The 25674-nt window shown below is 39.7% G+C and overlaps 1 protein-coding gene across 1 annotated transcript; it reads right to left on the reverse strand.

The window, feature by feature from the left end:
• Positions 1 to 94: 94 nt before the first annotated feature.
• Positions 95 to 7903, reverse strand: cops2 (COP9 signalosome subunit 2). The gene is made up of 13 exons (XM_085273914.1): positions 7746 to 7903; positions 7154 to 7267; positions 6975 to 7052; positions 6760 to 6885; positions 6577 to 6666; positions 6414 to 6491; positions 5954 to 6128; positions 5648 to 5826; positions 5162 to 5214; positions 2878 to 2975; positions 2712 to 2794; positions 1769 to 1827; positions 95 to 698 (listed from the first exon to the last, which is right to left on the reverse strand). Exons 1-13 carry the CDS (start codon positions 7797 to 7799, stop codon positions 554 to 556), a joined length of 1332 nt encoding a protein of 443 aa, XP_085130040.1. The 5' UTR covers positions 7800 to 7903; the 3' UTR covers positions 95 to 553.
• Positions 7904 to 25674: the final 17771 nt, after the last annotated feature.

Genomic DNA, 25674 nt, shown 5'->3' on the forward strand with positions numbered 1-25674 from the left:
CCACTGGAAACCGTTTTACGTCACGAGCGCACAAAAAAATCTTCAAAGGGGAAGTCAAAGTAACACGAAAGAAAATGCTAATGAATCTCAATGCTAACAGTTTCAAAACCTTTATTTATTCAATTCTACTTGATCAAATTCCCAAAGCACAAAGTTTGTAGCTAGTCAAAGGCAGCTGAACTCATTTAGTGCTGAGAGAAATCTTTATTACCAACAGGCAACAGCATACATTAAAATACTGTGTACAGGTTTTCATACACATTTGGAGGTTTTGTTTCACAACTTAAGCAACTTTGTGTTGCACATGAAAGGATTTGCCAATTAGGAACACGGAAAACAAAAACAAGTGCCAGTGATTTCCTTTTATCAGCACAAAACAACACACTCTGAACACTGTCTTAAGAGTGCTGGAGGTCTTCTTGATATTGACGCATTCTCAAAGCCTGTGCTGTGCCTCTTGACTCAGAGGATAAACTTGAAGGAGCACAGTAGCATAACTTTATGGATGTATTCAAACATGCCATTTCTCCTTGTCTCTTGATTTTACAGGCCATCATGTGAGCTTGCTAACAATGGCTTGGTTCAAGGAGTTCAGCTGATTTGTCCATTTGTCTAAAGCTGTGTAACGAGCCCCTCCTCTTTTCTGGTAGTCCAGTTCTAGTAGTTGGTTCACCTGGTCAATTCGTCCATGGATTGTGCTGTGAAGGAAAAGGAAAGAAAAGTATCAGTGTGTTTACAAGACTTCCACTTGATTTTATATAGGAGTTCAGTGGATTTTTAAAAAGTGCAGCACTAAAATGCAATTTTTATTTTTAAAAATACCATTACCATGTGATACAATAAAAACACATAAGAAAATACAGAACACAAGACCAATCAGCGAGTGTAACTCCCCAACGAAGAGCAACGGCTATACTAAATTTTTTGCTTTTAATACAATATGATGACATCACCCTGTTATGGCATCACTGTGACATTTTGTAGCGCATGAGAAAAAAAATAAAACAGTTTTTTGTACAGCCCTCTCCATGCCTTGTCATGACTACCCTATATGGTTTCTTGAATTTTTTTTTTCTTTCCAAAGTCAACAATGACCTTGGGGCACTAACAAGGTCCGTCAAGGTTCAAATACTTAAGCCAACATAGGTACTAATATCCTCCAAGACCCAGAATATTGTTGTTAATTGTGAGTAATATAACGTTTTTACTGATTTTCACATTGAACTTGATTTCCACCTAAATTAAATCAGCTCATTATTGGAATCTAACATCACCCAAAATTTGATATCTTGCAAACTGTGGACACTAGATTACTAACAAATAGACAAACAGAGGAACAAGCAGAAGGAAGCGATTACATACGCCCTCCTTTCAGAGGCAGAATAACTGAGAAGACAAAGAAGCAAAACATAAAGATTTCAGTTTTTGAAACCATATTTAGGAAAAGAAAATAATAACTGTGGTTTTTCTTTTCCTGATACTTTCAATCTTGTAGCAAAACCTTGCAGATGACAACAAGAAAATGACTAAAAGTAAAAACACGCTGTGTGTTGTTTTCACATCTTGGCATGTCATTTACACAAGCATTTACGTAAGGTCACTGTTACAGTAAGACTGTAAATTAAACTGAAGATCTAACTGAAACTGTCTATTCATACCCGCCTTACTCCCTTATTGGCCAAAGGATGCAAAATATGAGGAAGTACATCTATCTACAGGAAGGATCTTTTTTCTGCTCAATTTCTCAGCACACATGTGAGAAGCTTACTTATCCAAGATGCACTGCACCAGCAAACTCTCCACGTCGCACACATCAATGTTCAGCTCCTGAAACACAAAGGAAGAAGTGAAGACCGATCCACTCAGATGCACGCCAACAAGTATACCTAAACATTCTGAATTATTAATAATTCCCCTACTTATGTGAAGATTATCAGTTTATCAGACACTTTAGCTCTCTTTTCTGTTTTAAACCAAACGTTGCTAATCAAGGTTGAAATAAACAGGGGAAAAAAACCTACAATGTACATTTCAGTTCTTTTTTTTGTTTGAATTCACACTTTTACATATTATACCACAGAACCATACTATTTTAGTACTTCTTTCTGGAGATCCATTAATGTGATTATATACCTGTTGACTTCCATATGCTGATTTCATCAGGATAAAGTTATGTTGATGCCAAAACAGTATTTTATTTACTTCTGTTATACTTGATTCCATTAATCTTTAAAGACTGAAAGTACAGTGACAGACTGGGAAGGGAAACCAAATTTTCCTTTCAGTCAGAAACGTATGCCTCTCACCAAATCAGCTCCTTTCATCTGTGCCGGAATGACAGCTGCACATTCCAAGGCAATGATGTTAAACTAAAAGTAATGGAGCTTTTTTTACACCTGAGTCACATTTACACCTTTCTTCCCATAGTGTATACACTGTGTTCAGTTTTGAAAGCGAAGACTGCTAGACTGATAATAAAGAATGTGACGTATAACCAGAATCAACAACATTTCAACATGAGATTCTGTCTGAACACCATCTTTGTTCTGTACTCCACATTCAGCCTTTTGGTCTTGAATATGAGTGAATGCTTTTCAGTAGAACCCATTTAAGGTCTAAAAAAAATTCAAATGAGCATAAATGGTTATCTAAAGAGGAAAGACTACAGACAGAGTCAATGTATGGGACAACTTTATTGCCCTTGGTCTTACCTTTGATATGAAAGGGATGTGTATTCTTGTGTACGGTTTGATGAGTTTAATAAGTACTTGAGTTCTAATATTGCGCAGGAGTTCTGCAACAGAACATCACATAATCAGATACACTTTTCAAACTCATTCACTGAGCACGTGGACTGAAGTCACGTTCACCACTCACCCTCTATGTGCTCTCTGATGAAAGGGTCGTCCATTATGTTACTGTGATTTGTTTTCAGGATTTTCTCAAATTCAGTGATGTCATTGTTCTGGTAGGCGCTGAAAGGGAAAACAGTCACTGTTGTTTTACTGTATTTATGGTGTCCCCGTGACCCACACACAAACTCTCATCCTGAAAGCTGTCAAACACATTGCGAAAATGTTACATTTTTATGTAAACACCATTCTTATTGCAGTTTTGAGCGTGCATTCCGAGCTTCTTGTTTATGTAATAAGTCTTAAATTTAATCGTAGAACACAAAATTGTGCCTGTTGTTTATGCAAACATGCAGACTAAAGAGTGTAAAAGAGGAAGCAGAAGACCAGTAAAAGTTTCAGGAAGACAAAAAAAATATGGGCTGATCATTTATAAAAATCCTCTTACTGCTTTGCGAGCTGCTATGAATAAGCCTACTACCACTAATTTTGTTAATATATCACTGTTCAGGCTATTAAAAATGATTACAACTAGCATGCAATTGCACAACTTAAATTATTAACCCACACACCCTAAGTAAACCTGAATAGAACGTGGGATTTCCGAGAAATGATTTTTATACATGATGTGCCTGGGACTGATGGCAATCTCTGCCAGTTAAAAGTCTCTTTTTGTGTTAAAGCTTGTTCTCTCCTTACAGACACGGTTTAGTGACGGAGCTGGAGACAGTGTGCAAGCAACAACCACACAGTGATCATAGAGATCATTATGTAATAAAAACAATCTGGCCCTTAGCAGATAAATACAACTACTAAGGATCAGGTAGGTAAATATCACCTCAGATGAACTACAAAACAATACGTTCTACATTGTCATTATTTATTTAACAAAAACTAAATCAAAATGCAGAAGCAATCTCTGAGAAAAACTAAATACATCCTTACTATTTCCATAGAAATCCAGAAGGTAAGTAGGAGCACGTGCTGTGAATCAAATATGCTTGATTAACTGATTATTAGCAAGTGTGACCACTTCTATGAAAGCAGATGTTTTGGCAGTTTGGAGCATTTGGGTGTGTGTTAACACAATGCCAAGGATGAAAGGCATCATCAATGATCTTTTGTGTTGCTGCTCATCATATTGGGAAGGTTTCTAAGGCAATTTCCAAACAATATGAAGTCTGCCATACCACTGTTTTCACAAGTGGAAAAAATTCAAGACAAGTGTTTTCAAGAGTGAACATCCCAACAGGGTCAGACTGTGGAATGCTCAGAGATTTTGCAAAAAACATCCACGAGCTAGATCTCAGACTCTACAGGCCTCAGTTAACACGTTAAATGTCAAGGTTCATGACAGTATAATGAGGAAAAGACTGAACAAGTATGGCTTGTTTGAAAGATCTGCGAGGATAAAACATCATCTCTTTATAAAGAACATGACAGCATAGCTTAGGTTTGCAAAAGTGAATCTGAGCAAACCACAAGATTTATGGAACAATATCCTTTGGCTAGAGGAGGCTAAGGTGGAGACCATAACAGAAAGCACAACCTTTTAAGAAAACCAAACACAGCATATCAGGAAAAACACCTCATATCAACTGTCAAGTTCTGCATTTTGCCCTATTTTTTGTTAAATAAACGACGACACAGTATAATATGTCATACTTTGTAGTTCATCTGATGTTCTATTTAACTCATTTTAAGACCCGTTCAGGACTAGATTATTCTTATTACTTGTATGTAATAACTTATAGCCCTTGTTAACTAGTACTGACTTAGGGTTTTCCATTAGGTGGTAGTACCTGTACCAGGTACTTTTTTTTTTAAAAACCTATTCAGCCAGGGTTCCAACTGATCTGAGGCAATCCAAAGATGTGACATCAACAGACTAGCCACCGATTGCCTAGTCAGTGATATCGCTTAATGAGGCGCGACAGCATCTCGTTTATGAAAATCAAACCAGACATTTTTGAAACCCCACAACACGAGAAAAGGCTAAAAAATAAAACAACACCATGGTCCCCGTGTCTGACAAAAAGCAATACACCAACCAGAATATATACCATCACTGTTGCTGTGGTATTCCTGTTGCATACAAATGTCATCGAGGGACTTTCAGCTAAAGGAAAATGACCAAAACAGAGTAGAGTCTAGTTGCATTGAGTCGATCTGAGTAAGTACTAGCGGAAAAGGTGTTTTTTGGATTAAACAACACCTGCACTATTTTTTATGTTTAACAATTTGTGCGCTTAACTAACTTTGTGATGCATGCTGTACTATTAGTGAATAGAATATGAATGCATGCTTACCTTACTAAGTTTGTCATCGCTAGGATCTCTGGGTCATTTTTGTATGGTTTGGCCTTGGGGGGGAAAAAAAGGACTTATTTGCAGCTTAAGCATAAAACATTATTCATTCATTAACAATGCATACGAATGTTACACGCACAAATCTGTGACTGATCAGTATTTAAAAATTTAGCCTTGCCTCAGATCATGCATACAAACAAATGAACCCGATAACAATATTAGCAGTTCGCACGTTTCATGAATGCTTCAGTAATTCTGCATGTGCACTTTTTTTCGTGTAAAAACAGTTCAACTTACAAATTAATGAATAAAATCCACTGGATGCCTTTTCAAAATAACAACAACAACAACAACAACAACAACAACAAACCCTGCAAAAACATATGGCAACCAGCTAATCTGTGTGTTGTTTATATTACTAGATACACTCTATCACCATTTACGGAAAGCAACCTTACAAAAAATTATAAAACAACTAATTCCCACCTCTTGAGAGTCAAAGGGGTTAATTCCAGACTTCATAAGCATGTTTGCTAAGACCAGATACTTCAGGCATGTCGTCCTTCGTGGGCTTCCAGACTCGTCGTAGTTTTTAAAGGCCTCAAAGAAGTCTGTGTGAGCTTTCTCAAATTCACCCTCCCTCAGATGCATCTTCCCACCACACTCTGGCCAGGACCACAACAAAAACAAAAAAGCAAAAACCACAAGTTATGCAGCAAAAAGCTTGACAATATATAGTGTAGCAGTTGCACATTAAACTATGCAACTGCTCTGTGAGCTACGCCTTCATACCTCTAATAACTCCCATTATGAGTGGATGAGGAATGGCAGATTTAATATGAAGGGACTGCTCATACAAGGCTTTCAATTTCTTGTTGTTTTTCTGTGCTGTGTACATTTGGATCTCTAGAGCATAGATCTCCAACAGCTGCGTGCCTTTCTTTAGGTCATCCTCGCCATCATCTGTCTGTAGTTCATAAAAAAAAAAAAAAAAAAGAGAGAGAAGCAACCATTTATTAAATAATTACTATTGTGAAATATACATACGCTTCTAACATACCAGCAGCTTCATGATAACAAAAGTAGTGAATAAAGACTTATTTGAACTCTTAATTAAGAAATGGATATTATCTCAGCCTGAAGTAACCGGGCAACCACGTTGCATTTAATTAGATCTACAAGACAATGCTGTGATAAAACCAAAGACACATATTCCATATTCTGCAAAATAAAGATTAACAGAACAAATTACCTGACAGGACTGGTGTAGTTGTCTAAGGATCTTTTGCAGTTTCCCATATTCTTCTCTTTCCAAGTACAGTTTCCCCAACTGAATTAAAAAATAAAGTCTGAACATTTATTTTACTAGAGAATTATTTAAGACTACCTGGAATCAATGGGAAATCGTTGTATACCTTTGTATTAGTTTTGAACCACAGTCTGTCATTTTTTGCATCCTTCAAAGCCTCCAGTGTGGTTTCATAGAATTCCTGGAGCAAGTCCATCTAGTGACAAGAGAAGTAGATTTTAGAAAACACTGAACACAGTAAACGCTTCAAGTCCCCAAAACATATGCATGTCAAACAGTCTATCCACACCTGTTTGGAGGTAGAGATGTAGTCCAGAATGGAGTTGATGGACTTCTCTGAGTAGTTTCTGGTAACAGCACTTCTTATGTACGTGAGAAGCTGCTTGTACCTGTTCATCATCTCTGGAAAGTTTGTCTACAGAGTTGAGAAACACATTAAACCACCTCTCAATAATTTGTGGGGTAAGTGTAAAAGAAAATGGTGAAAGGTTTTACAAAGTATACCAGCTTAAAATTGATTTTGATCATCTGTTTAAGTGCTTTGAACCCCCATTCTCCTTTCTCTCCTTCTAGTTCCAGCACCTGAACACACCAAAGTCAACATACGTTAGTAAATTCCATTTTTAAGTAACTTAAATAGAGAGCTACAGAGAAGAAATTATTGTTCTGGCGTATGACTCCACCTTCTGGAAACTGCTAAGCGCTGCTTTGGGATCATCTTCCTTCAAGGCTTTGGAGTTATAGTACTGGTTCTCCAAGTCCACATTTGGCTCTGAATTGCTGTCCTCTGAGTATTCCTAAGTTTAAGTATACAAGAATGTAAAAACTTAGATCGCAAAAGTCACTTCAAACGTATAAAACACATGTTCACCACAAACTCTCAGCAAGTTAACGCAAAAACTAAGCATGCCAGACCGCCTGTGAAAATATTCTATTAATATTAACCATGAGCTAATGTTAGCTATTGTCATGCTTGCTAGCTAGCCAGTTGACTTGATTTTCCTGACTGCAGTTCAAATCCAAATGACAGCTGGATACGCTTTAAACTACGTGTTTAAAGTATATTAATATCAGTTAGCAGCATATCAGCCAAAACCAACTATGGATAGCCAGCTAGGAAGCTAACTTTATTCATTCGCTGTCAACTTGGTGCTAGCCAGCAGGCTAACTAAAGCGCTAACATTAGCTAGCATGTACTGTCGGGACTTGTGTCAGCGCTCAGCGGACAAACGTTAACAATATTCAAGCAAGCAGAATAATTTTATTTATAAATACCAGGTCGTAATCTTCTTCATCATCGCACATAAAATCATCTTCCATGTCAGACATCTTGCTGGTGTTCCTTGTTGTTATTCACAGACAGACTACTGTAGCCCGGCCTGTGCTGTGTTTTGCAGCAGTGAGGTGATGGGTCGGGGCGGTAAGACGCAGGGTACACTTCCGTCTATAGATGGCGCTGTTGGATCACGACTGATACGTGAGGTTTCACGTGGACGTCATAACGTGACATGACAGTAAGATAATTTTTATAACAATGCTTTTGACTTGTTGACTAGATTTACTGTTAGTGGAAGAAGAGTACATTTACTCAAGTACTATGGTTAAACTGAAGTGTTTTGATTTCAAAGGCAAACCTTGTCACTAAGAATATGAAATTTATTATTTTAGATTTAAAAAAATCTAATTGGCCTTTAAGCGCACTAACATTGTACTAATACTAATGTAGTATTTGAAAAAATGTACTTTTTTCAAATAAGTACAATGTATAATATACTTTTTTCAGCTAGTTAACATCCACTTAAATTCTATCTGTGTTTGTTAGATTTCAGTTAGCTCTGTGAATCAAGTTCACGGCAATAGGATTTCGTGACTCCTCAACACTCTTGGCTGCCACACAAAGAGCCCGTTGGCAGCATGTCTTCCCGCTTTAGCCTCTCTGTCTCACTCTGGGGGTCATTCCACATTGAACCATGTGAAAGATTTTATTTCTGAACTGATTTAGTTCAAGTTGCAAACATTTACGCAATCATCTTCCTGTGTCATCAAGTTATGTGTCATAAGTTTATTTAAAAAAAAAAAATCCTGATGAGTGTGGGTGAAAAACTAAAGTCGATCATCCTGCGCAGTCAGGTTGGCCATAATATTTACAATGTCCAGACATGAATCACTAACATCAATACCAGAGGAAAGAAAGTTAAAGTCACAGACTGACTAAGTTTTAAAGTATCAAAAAGGTTCATATTTATACTCCATATGCAAATGTATGTGTATTAATGTGCCATAGGGCGACCGTGGCTCAGGGGGTTGGGAAGCGTATCTGTAACCGGAAGGTCGCCGGTTCGATCCGCGGGCTCTCTGTCCTGGTCGTTGTGTCCTTGGGCAAGACACTTTACCCTACCGCCTACTGGTGTTGGCCAGAGGGGCCGATGGCGCGATATGGCAGCCTCGCTTCTGTCAGTCTGCCCCAGGGCAGCTGTGGCTACAACCGTAGCTTGCCTCCACCAGTGTGTGAATGTGAGAGTGAATGAATAGTGGTATTGTAAAGCGCTTTGGGTGCCTTGAAAAGCGCTATATAAATCCAATCCATTATTATTATAGTTGGGTACTATCCCCAGTCATTTATCATGGAAGGCAGTCATTGCATTTTCTATATAATGTAATTCTGCAAATTTTTAAATAGAAAGAAAAATATTCTAATTGGTATGGACATGTATGCATTTGATGCAATACAGTTTGGGTGCACCTCTTTATTGCATGCATGAAATGCGTCATTCCAGCATCAGTGGTGTGTGTGTCTTTTGTCTGTCATCATTTCATTAATTGCACTAGGTTAGCATCAACACAAAAGCTTCACAAATAAGCAGTGTTTCTCTGCACAAATCAACAATTCCAGAAAAGTTGTGGGTCTGAGATAAAAGACACATGGGTGCTAACATGCCCTGTTTTGTAATCACGTCACCCACACGCCTTCTCAAATTAGATGGCATCTTCACATACCTAAAGTGCAATGTTATGGCCACAGGCTAAGTAATGTTGTAACACAGTGACGGTCTCTAAAAACTGCATGACCCAGCTGTGGTGAGGACATGTTATAGTATTTGAAGGGCAAAGCTCATTCTACTACACTTCAAGGTCCAACTTAATGGATGCCAGGCATCCTCTGCACACGGCCATTAACAACCAGAAGAGTCTGTTCAGTGACAGGTTGCTTCTCCCAAAGACAAGAACTAACAGACTTAAAAACTCCTTTGTCCCACACGCCATCAGACTGTTTAACTCCTCTCTGGAGGGAAGAGGGAGGGGAAACAGGAGGACAAAGGAGGGGGGGACAACTAAGCTGTAGTGCCTCTTCACCTCACTGTGCAATACCTTTTGTGCAATACTTTTGTAAATAGTCAACGGTGCAATAGACTCAATACTTGAAATGTGCAATTCACTTGTATTTTTATTTTTATTCCTATTTACTCTATTTATCCCCTTCGTATATTTTATTTATATTGTCTCTGTATTTATATATATGTGTGTGTGTATATATATATATATATATGTATATATATATATATATATATATATATATATATATATATATATATATATATATATATATATAATATTCTGTAACTCTGTAACTTCTGTCGGTGCTGTGCTTTTTTGGAAATCGAATTTCCCAGAGGAACCCACCCGAGGGATTAATAAAGTTCTATCTAATCTAATCTAATGCCAAAGACTTTATTTATCTAATTGAGTCAGGCAGACGGTATAATAAACACAAGTTCATCATGATGTTTAACCTTTCCATGCAAATCTGCAAAGCTTATTCAGCAATCCAGAAGTGTGGTATTAAACCTTATAAACACACATAAGCATCCCTTCTTATTTTCAGTAACTGTTTAGGATTAATTGTTAAAATTAGTACAATGATATTATTCCCTTGGCATCAATGTATACACTACAGTTCATAAGCCATTTAATTTTTTTATGCCAAAAAGTGTTTTATGTTGAGCCTAATAACCTTTGCAGAGTTAATTTAATCACATTCACGACAGTCTAGTAAACATTAGAAAAGTCTTTAATACATCTCCATCATGGCACGTGACAGCAAACGCCTATGTACCTTTCTGTCTCTTTTACTCCTTCTCTCCTCCAGCAGGCTGCCTCTTTTATATACTTTTGCCAACAGAAGAGCCTAACACATTAGGCCATTGTTGTCCCTATGCCAACTCCCTTGTAGATGATTACTCACGTATTAAAACAAATGCACAAACAATCACACCCCAGCAGTATGCAGGGTTGCAAACCTTGTGCAGTCTACCCTTAGGCGATCATAGCGGCTCGTACTTTTAAACTCGAGCAAGATGCGTGACTAGCCTGCTTGTTTTTCTCTTTTTACTTTTTGGTAGATGTTTTCATTTTTACAAGGTATGTAGAAGCGTGTCTTAATTTTATGCAACGGCTTCCATCATTTGGGGGTGTTATTTCAAATCCAACTTCCAAAGAGCTGCAAAGTCACTGCAGCCAAGTCTACACACACTCCTTATGCTTCACACGCTAACATAGTGTGTTATGTATTTGCTTTGTGTGGCCTATAGGAGATGGGTGAGCTTGAAAGTGTTGGGTTATATATATGTGGGAGTGTTATATAAATTTACAGAGGTTTCAAAAATACTATTCACTAATCACTTTATTCTGCGTTAGGTGAGTTCATGAAACAACACAAGATTTAAACTAAATATTTAAACTTCTGCTAATTAGAGTATTGGTAGTTTCAATCCTGGCTGCTCCAGTGTGTGTGCCAAAGTATTCTTGGGTCCTTGTTGCTCTCTGATGCATCCATTGGTGTGTGAATGTTAGTTAGAAAATGCATAGAAATAAGTTGCTTGTATCAACAGGTGAATGAGACACGTTATATAAAGAGCTTTCAGTGCTCAAGCAGAAAAGCAAAATATAAGAACCAGTCCATTTAATATTGGCCTTTGTCATGTGTTGGCTGTGCTGAAGCAGGAAGTTGGACCCAAATGCAGGAATCAGGAGGCATGGTGTGAACTCAAAAACAGCTTTATTGCTGTGTTCTCAAAATACAATTACTCAAAAAACTAGCAAACTCAGAGGAAGACATAGAAAACACAAAACAAACACTCGAGCAGCATAAGGGCAGGTAAGATGACAACGTGACAAATAACAGAGGGAAACTGAGGACTGTTGGGGTTTTCTATGAGAGAGAAGACAAATATGCTTAAATGTTAAGTTTTCACAATTTATTATCAAAACGTTTCGAATTTCAAATGAGCTTTATATGGCTCCATGGACTTCCTCTCTCTGTCTCAGAGACAAAAGCTGCCACGCCCAGGTAGTATACACTTATTGTGGGTCACAGAAACTGAATGTTAACATCGGTTGAAAGAGGTGAGGGTGGCCTCAGGTCTGATAGCAGCTCATGTTTCTTCTTCTGCAGCTTTCTGGGCATCTCCTTATTTGGAGATCCTTTCTGCAGGCAACACTCATGTGACTTTTTGCAGGAAGTACAAATACTTCATTATTGTACTTAAGTAGAATTTTTTAACACTATTTTCTGTACTTCTACTTAAGTAAAGAATGTCTGTACTTTTACCACCTGGAGATAGAATACACCAGGAGACCAAAATGAACTGCTTCAGGGAAATGAGACAGAGGGAAGCAAATTAAACATAACCCACAGAAGATGAGAGACCATCAAAATACAGCAGGAAGCATAAACACAGAGACAGAGACTGAGAAACACCAACTGACAAGATAAATACAAGGGAATTAACACAGGAGAAAGGGGGACACAGTGACAGGACAAGGAAGAGTACATGAAACATTATAAACATTAGCCAACTGTAGGAACTCTAGAAAATCCACAACAAACTTATAACACTGGGTCAACTGACCCAGGACTATGACGGAGCCCTGGACCCTCAGCCTCTGGTTCTGGTACAGGCTCTGGGTGCCCACGATACTTGAGCTCAGGTTCCGCCTCAGGTGATGGGTGTCCCTCTGGCTTAGGTGCAGAGGTAGGCCGGGTCCTGGCTGTCCTCACCCTAGGAACCAGGATGGGTGCAGGAACTGACTGAAATATATACTGACTGGCTGGAACCAGCCACCCCTACCCGAGGAACTGATGCAAGTGCAGGGACAGGCTGGGCCATCCTGACCTCACCCTAGGAGCAGGGACGGATGGGGTGGCTTCAGGCGCAGCAAGAATCTTTAGGAGTTCAGGGTGTGGTGCATAAACATTCTCCAAAAGCGGCTGCTCTGGAACACAGCAAACAGTTTACGGAGGTGTTGGCTCAGGAGCATAATCAGTCTCTGCGGAGGTTAGTGTCCTTGCACAATAAACAGTCTCAGATTTAGTTGGCTGACTACCGCAACAAACAGTCTCCAAGTGGACAGTTTTATGAACACAAAAAATTTGTTCAGCATTGACCAGCTCAGAAACAGAAAATGAATCAAAACACTCAGACTCCATAACATACATAACATTCCATAGGCTCAGGAGACACCACATCATTGTTGAGTTACTCAGAAACCAACTCAGTATTATTGTTCTCAGGCCCTGGAGGTGAATGCATGGGCACAGACGTTGCTGACACAGAAACAAAGCACATCTATAATTCCTAGCAGAATATTTTTCCCGATACCCTGGCTGAGCAACAGAACACACAGCGACAGAAAACTCAGACTGGTTACCAGTTGACACAAAAGCAGAATAAACACAACTTCCCCCACAGAAAACTTGGACCTCTCCTTTGCCCACTTAGATACAGAAATGTCTAAATCTTTACCAAAATTTGCAGATTTACAGAATGAAAAGAACCCTGATACGTCTGTGTAGCACTCTGCCACCGTCCCCGACACGACACCCAAAACACACACCCACACACAACGGGAAAGAGCTTTCCGGTCTCTGTCTCACTTTTTATTTATATGTTTATATGCACAAACGTCCACATATAAGTCGGAGCTGTCCACTCCGTTCGGCTCCAGTCCGCCTGACACTCTCTCAGCCTCAAACAGACCGTCTCCTCCAGGCACCAGCAGCTACTAAAATGAGGAGAGCAAAGTAATCAGTCTGACCAGCATCAGCTGTTTCTGCGCTGACACTGTCCCCTGAACCTGCTGCTCCACACCTCTCCTGCAGCCTGGCCCCAAACCACGCCACACTCTGCCTCGCATGAGCTTCCAGAGGATCGGGCAGCATCAACGAAGTGGGATTGCAGGACGTTGACCAAACAGAGAGCTTCTGAAACTCAGAAACCCCATGAACAAGTCAAGTCAAGTGAATTTATTGTCATTACACAGTGAAGCTAGATGGCGTTCTTCCAAGACCATGGTGCTACATATTACAGACAATCAACACAGGACTACATAAAGTTCAAGTGTGCAAAAACAGTGCAACACTAGACAGAACAGAATGATACAGACACAAGGCAGTGCAGACACAGTGCAATAGAAAAGTGCAACAATGACAGTGGGTTGTGCAAAAAGACTGAGCATTGTGCAAAAAGTAACTTGATGTGTGAAAGTGTGCATGTGTCAGTCCAGTCACTGAGTGCTGAGTCTGATGGCTTGGGGGAAGAAACTGTTTTGCAGTCTGGCAGTCGGGGCCTGAATGCTCCGATACCTCTTGCCAGAAGGCAGCAGGGTGAAGAGTGTGTGTGAGGGGTGTGTGGGGTCCACAATTCTGGTGGCTTTGCGGATGCAGCGGGTGCAATAATTGTCTGTGATGGAGGGAACAAAGGCTCCAATGATCTTTTCAGCTGCTCTCACTAGCCGCTCTAGGGTCTTGCGATCCGATACAGTGCACTTACCATATCAGACAGTGATGCAGCTGCTCAAGACACTCTCGATAGTCCTCTGTAGAAGGTGGTGAGAATGGGTGTTGGGAGGTGGGCATAGGATTCCAGCAGAATGAGCTATTTAGTCTCAGGTACAGAATTCTTTTTCAGCCGATGAGAGCCCCTGTTCCTTGAACGGAAAGTGTGAGAATTCAGAACTAAAAGCTTGAATTCTGAGAACAAAGATAGAATTCTGAAATGAGCATAAGTAAAATAAGAATTCTGAGGTAAAAGGGAGACATTCTACATTCGAATAACGTTAGAATTCTGAGAACAGAAATAGAATTCTGACAAGACTAAGCATTCTGATGAAAAAGTCAGAATTCTAAAAGGCAAAATCAAACAAGAAAGTGAAAATTTTGAGGTTAAACCCAGAATAGGATTATGAGAATGAGGTGAGAATTCAGAGATACAAATGAGAATTCTGAGGTTTAACGGAAACTTCTGGGACTTGAACTAAGTTAAATATAGAATGAAATGAAAAGTCAGAAAACTTATGAGGTAAAACTCAGAGTACAATTGTGAGAACAATTGGCCTCAAAATTTTTAGTTTTTTCTCTGAATTTTGCCTCTTGGAATTCTGAGGCAAAAATCAGTATTCTAGTGAGACAGTAAGCATTCCATCTTTGTTCTCAGAATTCTCACATTGTTCTTGGAATGTTGCCACATAGAATTCTCATTTTTACCTCAAAACCCTGAATTCCATCATAGAATTCTTACTCGGTTTGTAGTATGGACATTACCTCTGTCATGATCCTGGGTCATTTGACCCAGCGTTTTAAGTTTTAATATATTTTTATGTTAATGTTTTATGTTTAAGCTCGTTAGGTTATCTAAGCTCATTTCTATTATGCCTAGGTTGCCGTTAGAGCTCATTGTTTCTTAGACTCCCTTTGTGTTATCACCCCCTGTGTTTAAGTCTCCTTTGTCAGTTTGTCATGTTAAGTCTGCTTGTTTCAATCAGTCATGTTTCATGTCTGCGTCTCATTATGTTTCCTGTTTTATTGTGAAGAGTCTATTTCCATGTTCAGTGGGTCTAGTTTCACTTCCCCTGTGGCGTCATTATGTAGATTCATATCAGCTGTTTCCCCATGTGTTTCCACTTCCCCTGATCACCTCCTGTGTGCATTTACGTTCCATGTTCATTGTATCTTTGTTTGGGTCCTCCATTCACACTACACACAGTCTGGTCAATTTGAACAATCTTTGGGAGCCAAAATGTAGAGAAAAAATTACTTAGTGCTTTTCTCAACATTTTGGCTGTTAATGTACATAATGGAATTGCTTCTGAGAATCTTGTCGCTGAACACATCACTCTGAGTATGTATTGGTGTCTGGATTTAGTAGACACCAGGGGCGGAGCGTGGGGGTGGCTTACTGGGCTTAAGCCCGGGTTGTTTTGTCAGAAGCCCGGGGTCTTTTGGAGTGTAATTTTTTCATAGTTAGATGTCTGGCTGACAACTGTATAAAACAAAAAGTACACACAATATTCGAAGCACATAGTGCACACTGTGGGAATTTACGACTGTGCGTGAATCCCCCCTGATATTGGTATGATCCGAGCTCAGGCACTAAGTGACTGAGCGAGGGGGCGGGGCAGCTGCTGCCTGTGTGCGCTGTTGGAGAAACGGAGCCAGCCATACTAAGGAGAGCTTAAGTTTGACCAGTTACCAAAGAAAATCATTCATACCGTACAAATAATGTAAATATGACGGTGCATCACGAAAGATTGATATCAAACTGATCACTTGACCAATATTACGTTACTCGCTCTTCAAGTGAATCAACAAATGGCGAAATGAAAAGCCGAACAAATGCTATTTTTTTAGAGTCTTAGCTTACGTGTGTTTATTTCATATTTTCAGTTCTTACCCTCCCCGACTAATTCGGTTTCAGTTATGTACTGAAATATAAGAATGGACATTAGAGGCTTCTTTCAAAGAAAAAACTCAGGTAAATGTTATTTTATATATTATGCTTTGTATGTTGTTCAGTATATTTCTATGCAAAACAAGAGGGATTTCAGTACACAGCAGGATATTCACATTTGTAACCAGATATTTACACTTTAGGGAGAAAACATAAAACATTTTTACTGTACAACATCAATTTAGAGTAAACTTTTGTTTTAGATAAATATTGAAATATCTTTTGAATTAGTTAAATGTCAGAATAAAGAGAGACAGAGCTGTCTATTTTTTTATCACTTTGATCAAATTTAGGAGTACATATACATTAAGTTTATTGTTAATTAGTAAGAAACTCCAGACGATTCCATTCTGAGCTGAAGAAGCTTCTGATTGGTTCGTAGAGTCCATGTGAGTAAATTGGTGGCACAGCTGTGGATGCATATAAGGCAAAACACAGAGCCTGTTTTTTTGAAATGGGAAAATCAAGAGATGTCAACCAAAACACCAGGAAAAGAACTGTGGAGCTCCATAAGTGTGGCTCAGTTTGAATACAATTTGGTGCCATTTGCAATTAAGAAATACAGATAGTTTCTCTCTTTACTCTTAAAGTTAACAAATATGTTTTTTATATTTATCAATCTAAAAAAATAAACATTTAGTCCGATTTGATGTTACAATTAAAAAGTGTTTGTGTTTTGATCTGAACAGTACATAAATATGTGGTTTCAACTGTATATTTGATGATTGTCAGCACAAAGAGGGAGAGAGAGGAACAGAGAGGGAGATGGAGAATGAGGACAGAACAGAGATGAACAAGAGCAGGTGAGACACACATGTTAGTCAAATGGTCATTTGCCAAAAGTATCACCGTATCATAGGTCCTCATGTATCTCGTACCTAGTGTTTCTTTTTAGGTTTGCTATTTTTCAAATTCTATATTTATTAAGTTATGCAGGCTTGTTCGCACAACAAGGATAAATAATTATATAAACTTTCCTCAATCTAAATATTGTACTTTGGTGGAATTAAAAAATAAGTGTAGTGCAGGTCTATGATGATTTTTAGTGCTACTATCATCTAGTTCTGATTCTGGTTCTGTCTTGGTTAAGTCCTAAGTAGTCCTGATTTTGAACTGTTGTAGTCCTGTTTTAATTCCGGATCAGTTCTGGGTCTGGTTGAATTGGGGTTTAGTCCCTGTGTCTTGATACAGCCCCGACTTTGTTCTGCCTTGCTGCTTAATTAAAAAACTAGTTTAAGGTGTCCTGCACATGTGATATATATTTTTCCCTATATGAAGTCATTCTTTTTTGAACAAAACTCAAAACAGAGCCTATTAATCTTTCAGTCATTTCTAACCCCCCCCCCCAAAAAAAAATAAAAAAATAAAAATAAAAATACCACATGCATACTACCCTTTAGGGCTAAGCCCCGGGTGTTTCAAATGTCTGGCTCCGCCTCTGGTAGACACAGTGGACCCATGAAATCCAATATTACTTTTTTAAATGGTTCCCCTGAAATAAGATGTAGCGGAGCATGTGGGATTTGTTTAGTAGGTTTCCCCACCAGCTGACATGTAGTGAGTGAATGTCAATATGCCACCACATCAGCCTTCAGCAAAGGCCAAAAGAAATTGTGCAACACCTGGTGATAAATTTTGTTCACCCCGAGGTGTCCCGGGGGGTTGGTAGTGACGGCAGATTTGAAACAGGGAGTCAGTGACGGGTCATTTTGCTGAGCAGTTATTAATGCATCCCTGTTTAACTTTAAGCTTAGCTCTTGCCATCAGTATTGTCACATCATTGCCACTTTTTATTCTACCACTCTTAGTGGTGGGAAACTTCTTCCCGTCTAACGTAGCCATGAATGTGTCAGCGACATCAGTAACATCATCAAATTTGCGCGATTGCACACGAGTAATGGTACAAACACGGAACACACCTGCTATAGGGGTGGCAGCACTAGTGACAGAGGTAACAGGCATTTCGATCACTTCAGGCGCGGGGAAAACTTTCCCACCAGCCAAATCATTTCACAGAATAAATGAAACCCCTTTAATCTGTAACTGGGAGCTTTAACATGCCCCGTTGTTACGGGCGAATGCAAATGCACCTTATGTAGTGGCACCCGAAGAATGCTCATCTTAATCCCCCATATCAACACATTTGAATCACAAGCAGTTTTATCTGACAACGGCAGTGCCTGTTATGTCCAACATAACAGGCACCTTATCCTTCTTCTCCCACGTCACAGAAACTAAACCTTTGGAAATGAACGGTTTGAAACGTGGCTCTATTTCAGCATCTAAATTCTAAATTCCATGAGTGGAAAGCATTTCGGGCAGAGAGATAGATTCTTTGCCAGGTCCTTGAATTATGGACTTTACCCCATAATTTTCACTTACCTGTCGGAATTTTGCCTCTTACAATTCAGAGGCAAAAATCAGTATTCTGATGAGACAGTAAGAATTCTATCTTTACTCTCAGAACCGTCAGATTGTTCTTGGAATGTTGACACATAGAATTGACAGAATAGAATTGTGAGAACCATGTGGCAATTCTCAAATGAACATTAGAATCTGAGATAAAAGTGAGAATTTCATAGGTTTTGAGAATTCTTTGGTAAAAGCTGGAATTCTGAGCACAAATTGAGAATACATTATTCTGATGAGACAGAGTGAACTCTAACAGGCAAGTTTCTGGCAGGAAAGTAAAAAATCTGAGGTACAAACCAGAATTCTGAGAACACGGTGAGATGAAAATCAGAATTCCCAGATTAAAGTGAGAATTCCATGAGTCAAAATTCTGAGACTAAAGTAATGATTATGAGGAACAAAGTGATATATCTTGGGTAAACCTGGAGTTCTGAGAACAAAGAATTCTGAGAATAAAATTCACTATTCTGATGACACAGATGCCTAAGAGGCAAAATTGTGCCATGAAAATGAAAATTCTGAAGTTCTGAATTGACAAAGAGTTTACTATTTGATTTTCATAAATGTAAATATGTCAGAACATCTAGCTAAAGATTTCCTTACAGCACAGAGCATGGGAATATCCCACCCATCTTTACTGATGTGACTTCTCCCTGACAATGGGATGGCAGGGAAACAGCTCTTAGTTGCCCTGTTTTTATTATTCTGCTTTGTAAGAGAAAACAAAAAACAGATGTGACTCAAAAGCCAGTCCAGCTTTTAGGTCAAATCCAGGATGCAGAATGTAGGATGGGACTCTGTGAAATATCCATCATCCCTCTGTCCTTTTCTGTCTCTCTTTACGTGTTACTTCATGTCTTCTCCCTCCCTTTTGGCACGCACATTTCTGTAGAAAGCTAGAAAATCAAATTAGAAGACTGTATGTTTCTACGTATCTCAGATGTCAGTCTGAGGTTATAGAGGTTATGGGTATTGGTGGTTTCCAACCTTATATTCATGCAAAGATACATGACCACATTCGGTCAAAGAGGCGTGACAGAGTTTTTACAGAGTGAGTCCACAACAATAAACTTACCTTCTGACATCATGGAGCTGACCTGCCAGAGTATTGAGATTTATGTATTTAGCTTTTAGCCAAGCACAGAAGAGCCGCAGCTGTTGAAAATTTCATAAAAAGTGTCAAAAGTTGAGTGATAAAACATTCGCTTGGATATAACTCCTGTCCTTAAAAGTCTTGCATGTGTTTTGAGCTTCCACACACTTAAGCATAAAGATTTCTGAAAGCTTTCATGTCTACTTTTTGTGCATTACTATGTTCTTATGGGTTTTTTCTATTACTGTAGAAAGTGCAAATACACTAAATCAAACAAAAGTAGGTACAAGTCTTTCTTCAATTCTGTTCTTTCTGTTATTTTTTTAATTAAAAAACTATCTTACAAGGTTTATAATGTTGTCTGTACTAAAGAATCTAGCAATGACTCTTTCCTTGTGGACTTAGGCTGTGAATGATGCGCTTTCTGACATCAGTTTCAGTGCAGTTCTGATTGTGCTCACCTGTTTGTAATTCTGCAGTCTTTTCCATTTCAGGATGAATGCTTTAAATAAGACAAAGGGACACCAATTGTATAAGTAAGTTGATTATAACGAGTGTCTCTCAGCTGTTGAATATCTGTAATGTGTCAAATATGTTTCAATTTGCATTTAATTGGTTGTGTTTGAACTACCAAATAGTTCACATACAACTGGAACTAATAGACTTAGGTTTAAGTCTATACTACATCGATACTAGTATTGCATCATTTTGCTTCTTGAGTAATTTCTTACACAAATCTTTGTACTACAAGGTTTCTGAGATAAAAATGTTTTAATTTTAATGTACTGCGATGGCTGCAGTTACAGCCACACAGTGGTAATATCAGTGTAGAGACTTAAACACAACACTGCATTCACATTTGTGTTTCTTTAAATATAGGAATTAATTTACAGGATAATAAATAACTGGTTTGGTTTAGAATTAATTCACATATTCACATGACACTGTATTCTAAAATAAGTGCGCACATTTTAGTTTACACTGTTATGATTTAATCTTTGTTTTCTGAGTTACCTTAGTTATAGCAGCTCCAGTCCCCTGATTGAGGAGCCAATAGGTGGAAAAGGGGCGGAGCAAGCCTTGATGGAAAACTGCAAATTGGCTCATTCCATAACTCGGGACCATGGGTGGGGGATTGGATTTCATTATGTTAGTTTCAGTTAAGTTTTGTGTGTTTTACCCCTGTTTGTGTTTTTGTGGGCTGATCAGCCACTATTTAAGTTCCCCCTTTGTCTTGTTGGGTAGGTCAGTTTGTTTGGGTTATCAGTATTGTTTGTTAACTTTGAGTAGAATTCTGTTATTTTGACCTCTTTTATGGGCCCAAGATTTTGACTTTTTGTAAGATTTAACCAACTGTGTTTTGGGGTTAAATAAAAAAACAACAACTTTTTTTGGACTTTAACCTGTGCCTGAGTTTCTTTCGCTGCTCGGTCATGTACAAAGAACTAAATTCACACACATTTTGTTGAAAAATAGCCACAAATTACTTCTGTTTAGTATAACGGAGATATATATTGGTCTGATAAACACTGTATGCATGGTGCAGAGCTCGCTGTGGCTTCATCTGTCTGCCCTGTTGTCACTCCAGCAGGCTCTTATGTCTGCCATGAAAGACTGTGAGCATCTCCTGGATTAGATAAAAGCCCATGCATCCACCCATTAGGATCAACTTTGTTTACCTCTCCGCTGAGTCGCCCAAATTGTGAGTTGAGACTGGTGGTCTACTACTGAGGAGGCAGTGAGATTTTCCACAATCAGTTTCAAACAGTAAGTTTCCATTGCATGGAAAAGGGTCCTGGTCTTATCTATGTCTGAATGTCCTCAGGATTAAATGGCAACAAATTACAGTTCTGGGGAAGACATTTATGGAAGAGCAAACAGCCTTGATAACAGAGTGGATTGATGACCATTCATAGGTTCTAACGGTATTTATGTTTGGACAGTTCATATTTATGTTTGTGTACAGCTACTGCCTGTTAGTGCCTACTTGCTAGTTAGTACATTGTTGTTTTGATGTAAATAGTGTCAGCCGTGTTGCACAACCTCCCCAGAGATGGATGATCCACTATGATCTTCCATTTCCCAGACTTGATGAGATCACTGCTTACATAAGATAAGAACCAGCAGCAGAGGTGACACACATGGCTGTCAACACTGGAGCTGCTGCAGTGAATCAAGCAAATGTTAACTCAGAAATAATACCAGTCATCACAGACTACTGTTAATGGAGACATTTAACAGCAAGCAAAGCCACATCAAACTCTCATTTGTTTTTCTCTTATGCTTCTGTGAAGGCAGTGTGCATATAAGCTACCACAGATGACGGTGTGGTTAACAACAGCTAGGCAATCCAATAAGGTGGGAAATGATAAAGACAAATAGTAGTTCAGCATGGAGCCCTTTTCTTGGTGTGATACAAGCCCTGCTGACCCTGAAAAGCAGAGAAAAAGCCGAAAGTTTGCGCAAGGCTGGAGCTGTACTGAGTGTTAGGGGGTGGGCGTTAGGCTGGAGGTACTTTTTAGGATGTTATGGCCAGTGCTGCATCAGAGGATATTTTGCGTGCAGACATTTTTATGAACTTAGACTCAGTTGCCAAAATGTTTCATATTTATGAGAGCAAGATTCGTGCTAAGTACAATAAAACAAATGTCATTGTACATATCACGCTGTTTTATTGATTTAAATTGGGCATATGGCTCAGCTTTAGCCATGACTGGAGCAAAGGCTGGTCAGTGTTTCCCCTGATTGTAGACTCCGGTGCTTAACCTTACCCCAAGAGTAAACAGGTTTACTTGTGCATAGTATATAGCGCAATACAGTAAATCGATATCATTCACATAGTTGTCTACATGTAAACTGTCTATGTTAGGCTGAGGTCTGCTAACCACATATTTACACAGAAGCAACAGGCTATAGCAAAGCTATTGCTTTCAAACTATTATGGAAATGAATACATGTGACTGAACCTGTGAGGTTTCAGCCCGAGAAAGATAAATATGTTTCATTTCTTTGACTGTGTTTTCGTTTCTTTTCTTTTTCACTGTTAAGTTAAGTGACCCACTGAAAGAAGGGTCAAGAACCTCCGTGTGTAGCCTAATTTAGAAATCCAGAGTTTTACAATCTGTAAAGAGTTAGGAGGCGGCGGAGAAGAGGGTTTACAAATGGTTCTGGGCACATTTCCTGCACAGGCGGGAATTCCATCCCACTTCACCAATCTGGAGATGTTTACTTGCAAAATGTGGAAGCATGATGCAGTGCTTATGTGTCAGTTTCAGAGTGTGAGTGTGCGTGCGCACAAGTGGGGGTGCGTGTGTGTGTGTGTGGTCAAAGGAGACCCTCAGCTCTCGTGACTCTGGCTGGGGATAGAAGCAGGGGGTGGGGAAGATGCTATCAGGCCCTGATTTCTGTGGTTTTGATGACATCCAGATAATAGCAGAAACACACACATACACACACACACACAACAGATGCACAAGAACAAGCATCTCGTCTGCTTCGAACTTGCCACCACTGGCCTCTCACGCACACTTACGCACACACACAGAAACACAGACGCATACACCAAAGCTTGAAAATTACAGCTTAGCATGCAAGCGCTGAGCAGATGGGTTGCCTAATGACTATTGTGTATAGTGCAGAGGGAGTGTGCTGCTTTCCCATTACACGTCCCCCTTACAACCCCAAAGCATAGGTCTGGCTTTCATTTAGTTTATGTCTGAACTGGCACTAGCATGACACATGCAAGTTGCAGGTGGTCAGGCTATGAAGAAAAAAATGAAAACATATTCTCTGCACTTGCTTTTTGCTTTTATCACTTGTCAAAGTTTTTTTTTTAAATATATATGGCCAAAACAATATAGCACAGTATATTTTGTTTATTTTTATACCTGTTTGCTCTTTGCAGGATAATGTGATAAAAAATATAATAGTGACTTTATAAAACAACAAGCCTCTGTGAAGATGAGGCTTTAAATGACATCAGTATGTTAGCGTGAGAGTCAGAGGTAGACTGCTAAGGATCTGTCATGATTGCTATCAAGGGTTGATTACTTTAAGATGATCTCATTTAATGATCTAATATTTTAAAAGATATCGCCCTACTCTCGTTATTATGAAGAGATTGTTTCTTCTAAAAATCAACCTGGTCTCATTTCTTTTTCCCCTGAGTATGCGCGAATATTATCAAAATGTTTTTCAGAGAAGATCAGAGAATTTTACCAACTGAAACTGGAAACATTGTGAAATAATCTATTATCAGGGCTAAAACTGTCACGGTCTGGCTGGCAGATCGTGGGGAGATGGGGAAATAGGACCCAAACGCTGGACTTAATGGAATGAACAGTGGGTTTATTTACAGTGAGGTAATTGTACACCACACATTGAATCTCCAAAAGTGCTCCCTCGACTCCCGTGACGTGTCTTCTCCCAAGTGCTGGTATCCCGTGCTCTCTGCCCCTGTGCCTTCACACACCCCGTGTGTCTTGCAGTCCTGTGTTCCGCTGTCCTCCTGGGGAAAAACACAGACACAGCCGTTATGGCACCAACTCCGGCAGGCATACACTTTAACAACACTAGAAACACTGACATGGAGTCTAACTCAACGATCCTGCGCCGGAGGAAGCTCCATCGCTCTGTTAAGTAGCTCCCCCGACGATCCTGATCAGAAGCAGGTGTGTGGTAAGCTAGGCGTGACCAGCAGCTGGCAGGGCCACACCCATCAGGCCTGCAGGTGGCTGTCCTTCATCCTCCAGCCTCACACACATACACACACCAGCATTGAACACAAGAACACAGTGCAGCAAACATACATCCAATACACTAATAACAATAAAGGTCCACACTGTTCACGAACCCCGAGTCCCCGGAACCGGGTCCGTGACAAAAACAAAGCGACAACATGAAATTTGCAGTGATTATGTTGAACTCTAAGATTTCCTTTTTGATTACAGTCTTGTGTTATAATAACAGCCTTGTCCAAAAATATTCTGCTTTACTGTTTTTTCCATGTCTTAGATATAAAAAGAAATATTATCAGAGCTAAAAGCTGTGCTAATATGATCAATTTGTTTGGCTAATACATTTGGCCAGTCAAGGGTGCAGGATGTCACAATGGTGCCTTAGTGCTGTCACTTCACATGAAGAATACATATATATAAAAAATAAAAAAAAACACCCAGCACGCCCCTGCGGGCGGTTTATCCTTCAAGCTCGGGTCCTCTACCAGAGGCCTGGGAGCTTGAGGGTCCTGCGCAGTATCTTAGCTGTTCCCAGGACTGCGCTCTTCTGGACAGAGATCTCCGATGTTATTCCCGGGATCTGCTGGAGCCACTCGCCTAGCTTGGGAGTCACCGCACCTAGTGCTCCGATTACCACGGGGACCACCGTTACCTTCACCCTCCACATCCTCTCGAGCTCTTCTCTGAGCCCTTGGTATTTCTCCAGCTTCTCGTGTTCCTTCTTCCTGATATTGCTGTCATTCGGAACCGCTACATCGATCACTACGGCCGTCTTCTTCTGTTTGTCTACCACCACTATGTCCGGTTGGTTAGCCACCACCATTTTGTCCGTCTGTATCTGGAAGTCCCACAGGATCTTAGCTCGGTCATTCTCCACCACCCTTGGGGGCATCTCCCATTTTGACCTCGGGACTTCTAGGTTATACTCGGCACAGATGTTCCTGTACACTATGCCGGCCACTTGGTTATGGCGTTCCATGTATGCCTTGCCTGCTAGCATCTTGCACCCTGCTGTTATGTGCTGGATTGTCTCTGGGGCATCTTTACACAACCTGCACCTGGGGTCTTGCCTGGTGTGATAGACCCCAGCCTCTATGGATCTTGTACTCAGAGCTTGTTCTTGTGCTGCCATGATTAGTGCCTCTGTGCTGTCTTTCAGTCCAGCTTTGTCCAGCCAC

The sequence above is a fragment of the Mchenga conophoros genome, linkage group LG1 (assembly GCF_057382185.1).
Source record: "Mchenga conophoros isolate Kocher_MC1m ecotype Shallow Benthic linkage group LG1, M_conophoros_male_GT1.1, whole genome shotgun sequence".
Lineage (NCBI taxonomy): Eukaryota > Metazoa > Chordata > Actinopteri > Cichliformes > Cichlidae > Mchenga > Mchenga conophoros.

Coding starts and splice junctions, on each gene's coding strand:
- cops2 (XM_085273914.1), bottom strand. CDS start 7,799: ATGTCTGACATGGAAGATGATTTTATGTGCGATGATGAAGAAGATTAC. Junction 6,886..6,974: donor TCAAAATCAATTTTAAGCTG/GTATACTTTGTA, acceptor TCAACTCTGTAG/ACAAACTTTCCAGAGATGAT. Junction 6,492..6,576: donor GGTTCAAAACTAATACAAAG/GTATACAACGAT, acceptor TTTTTAATTCAG/TTGGGGAAACTGTACTTGGA.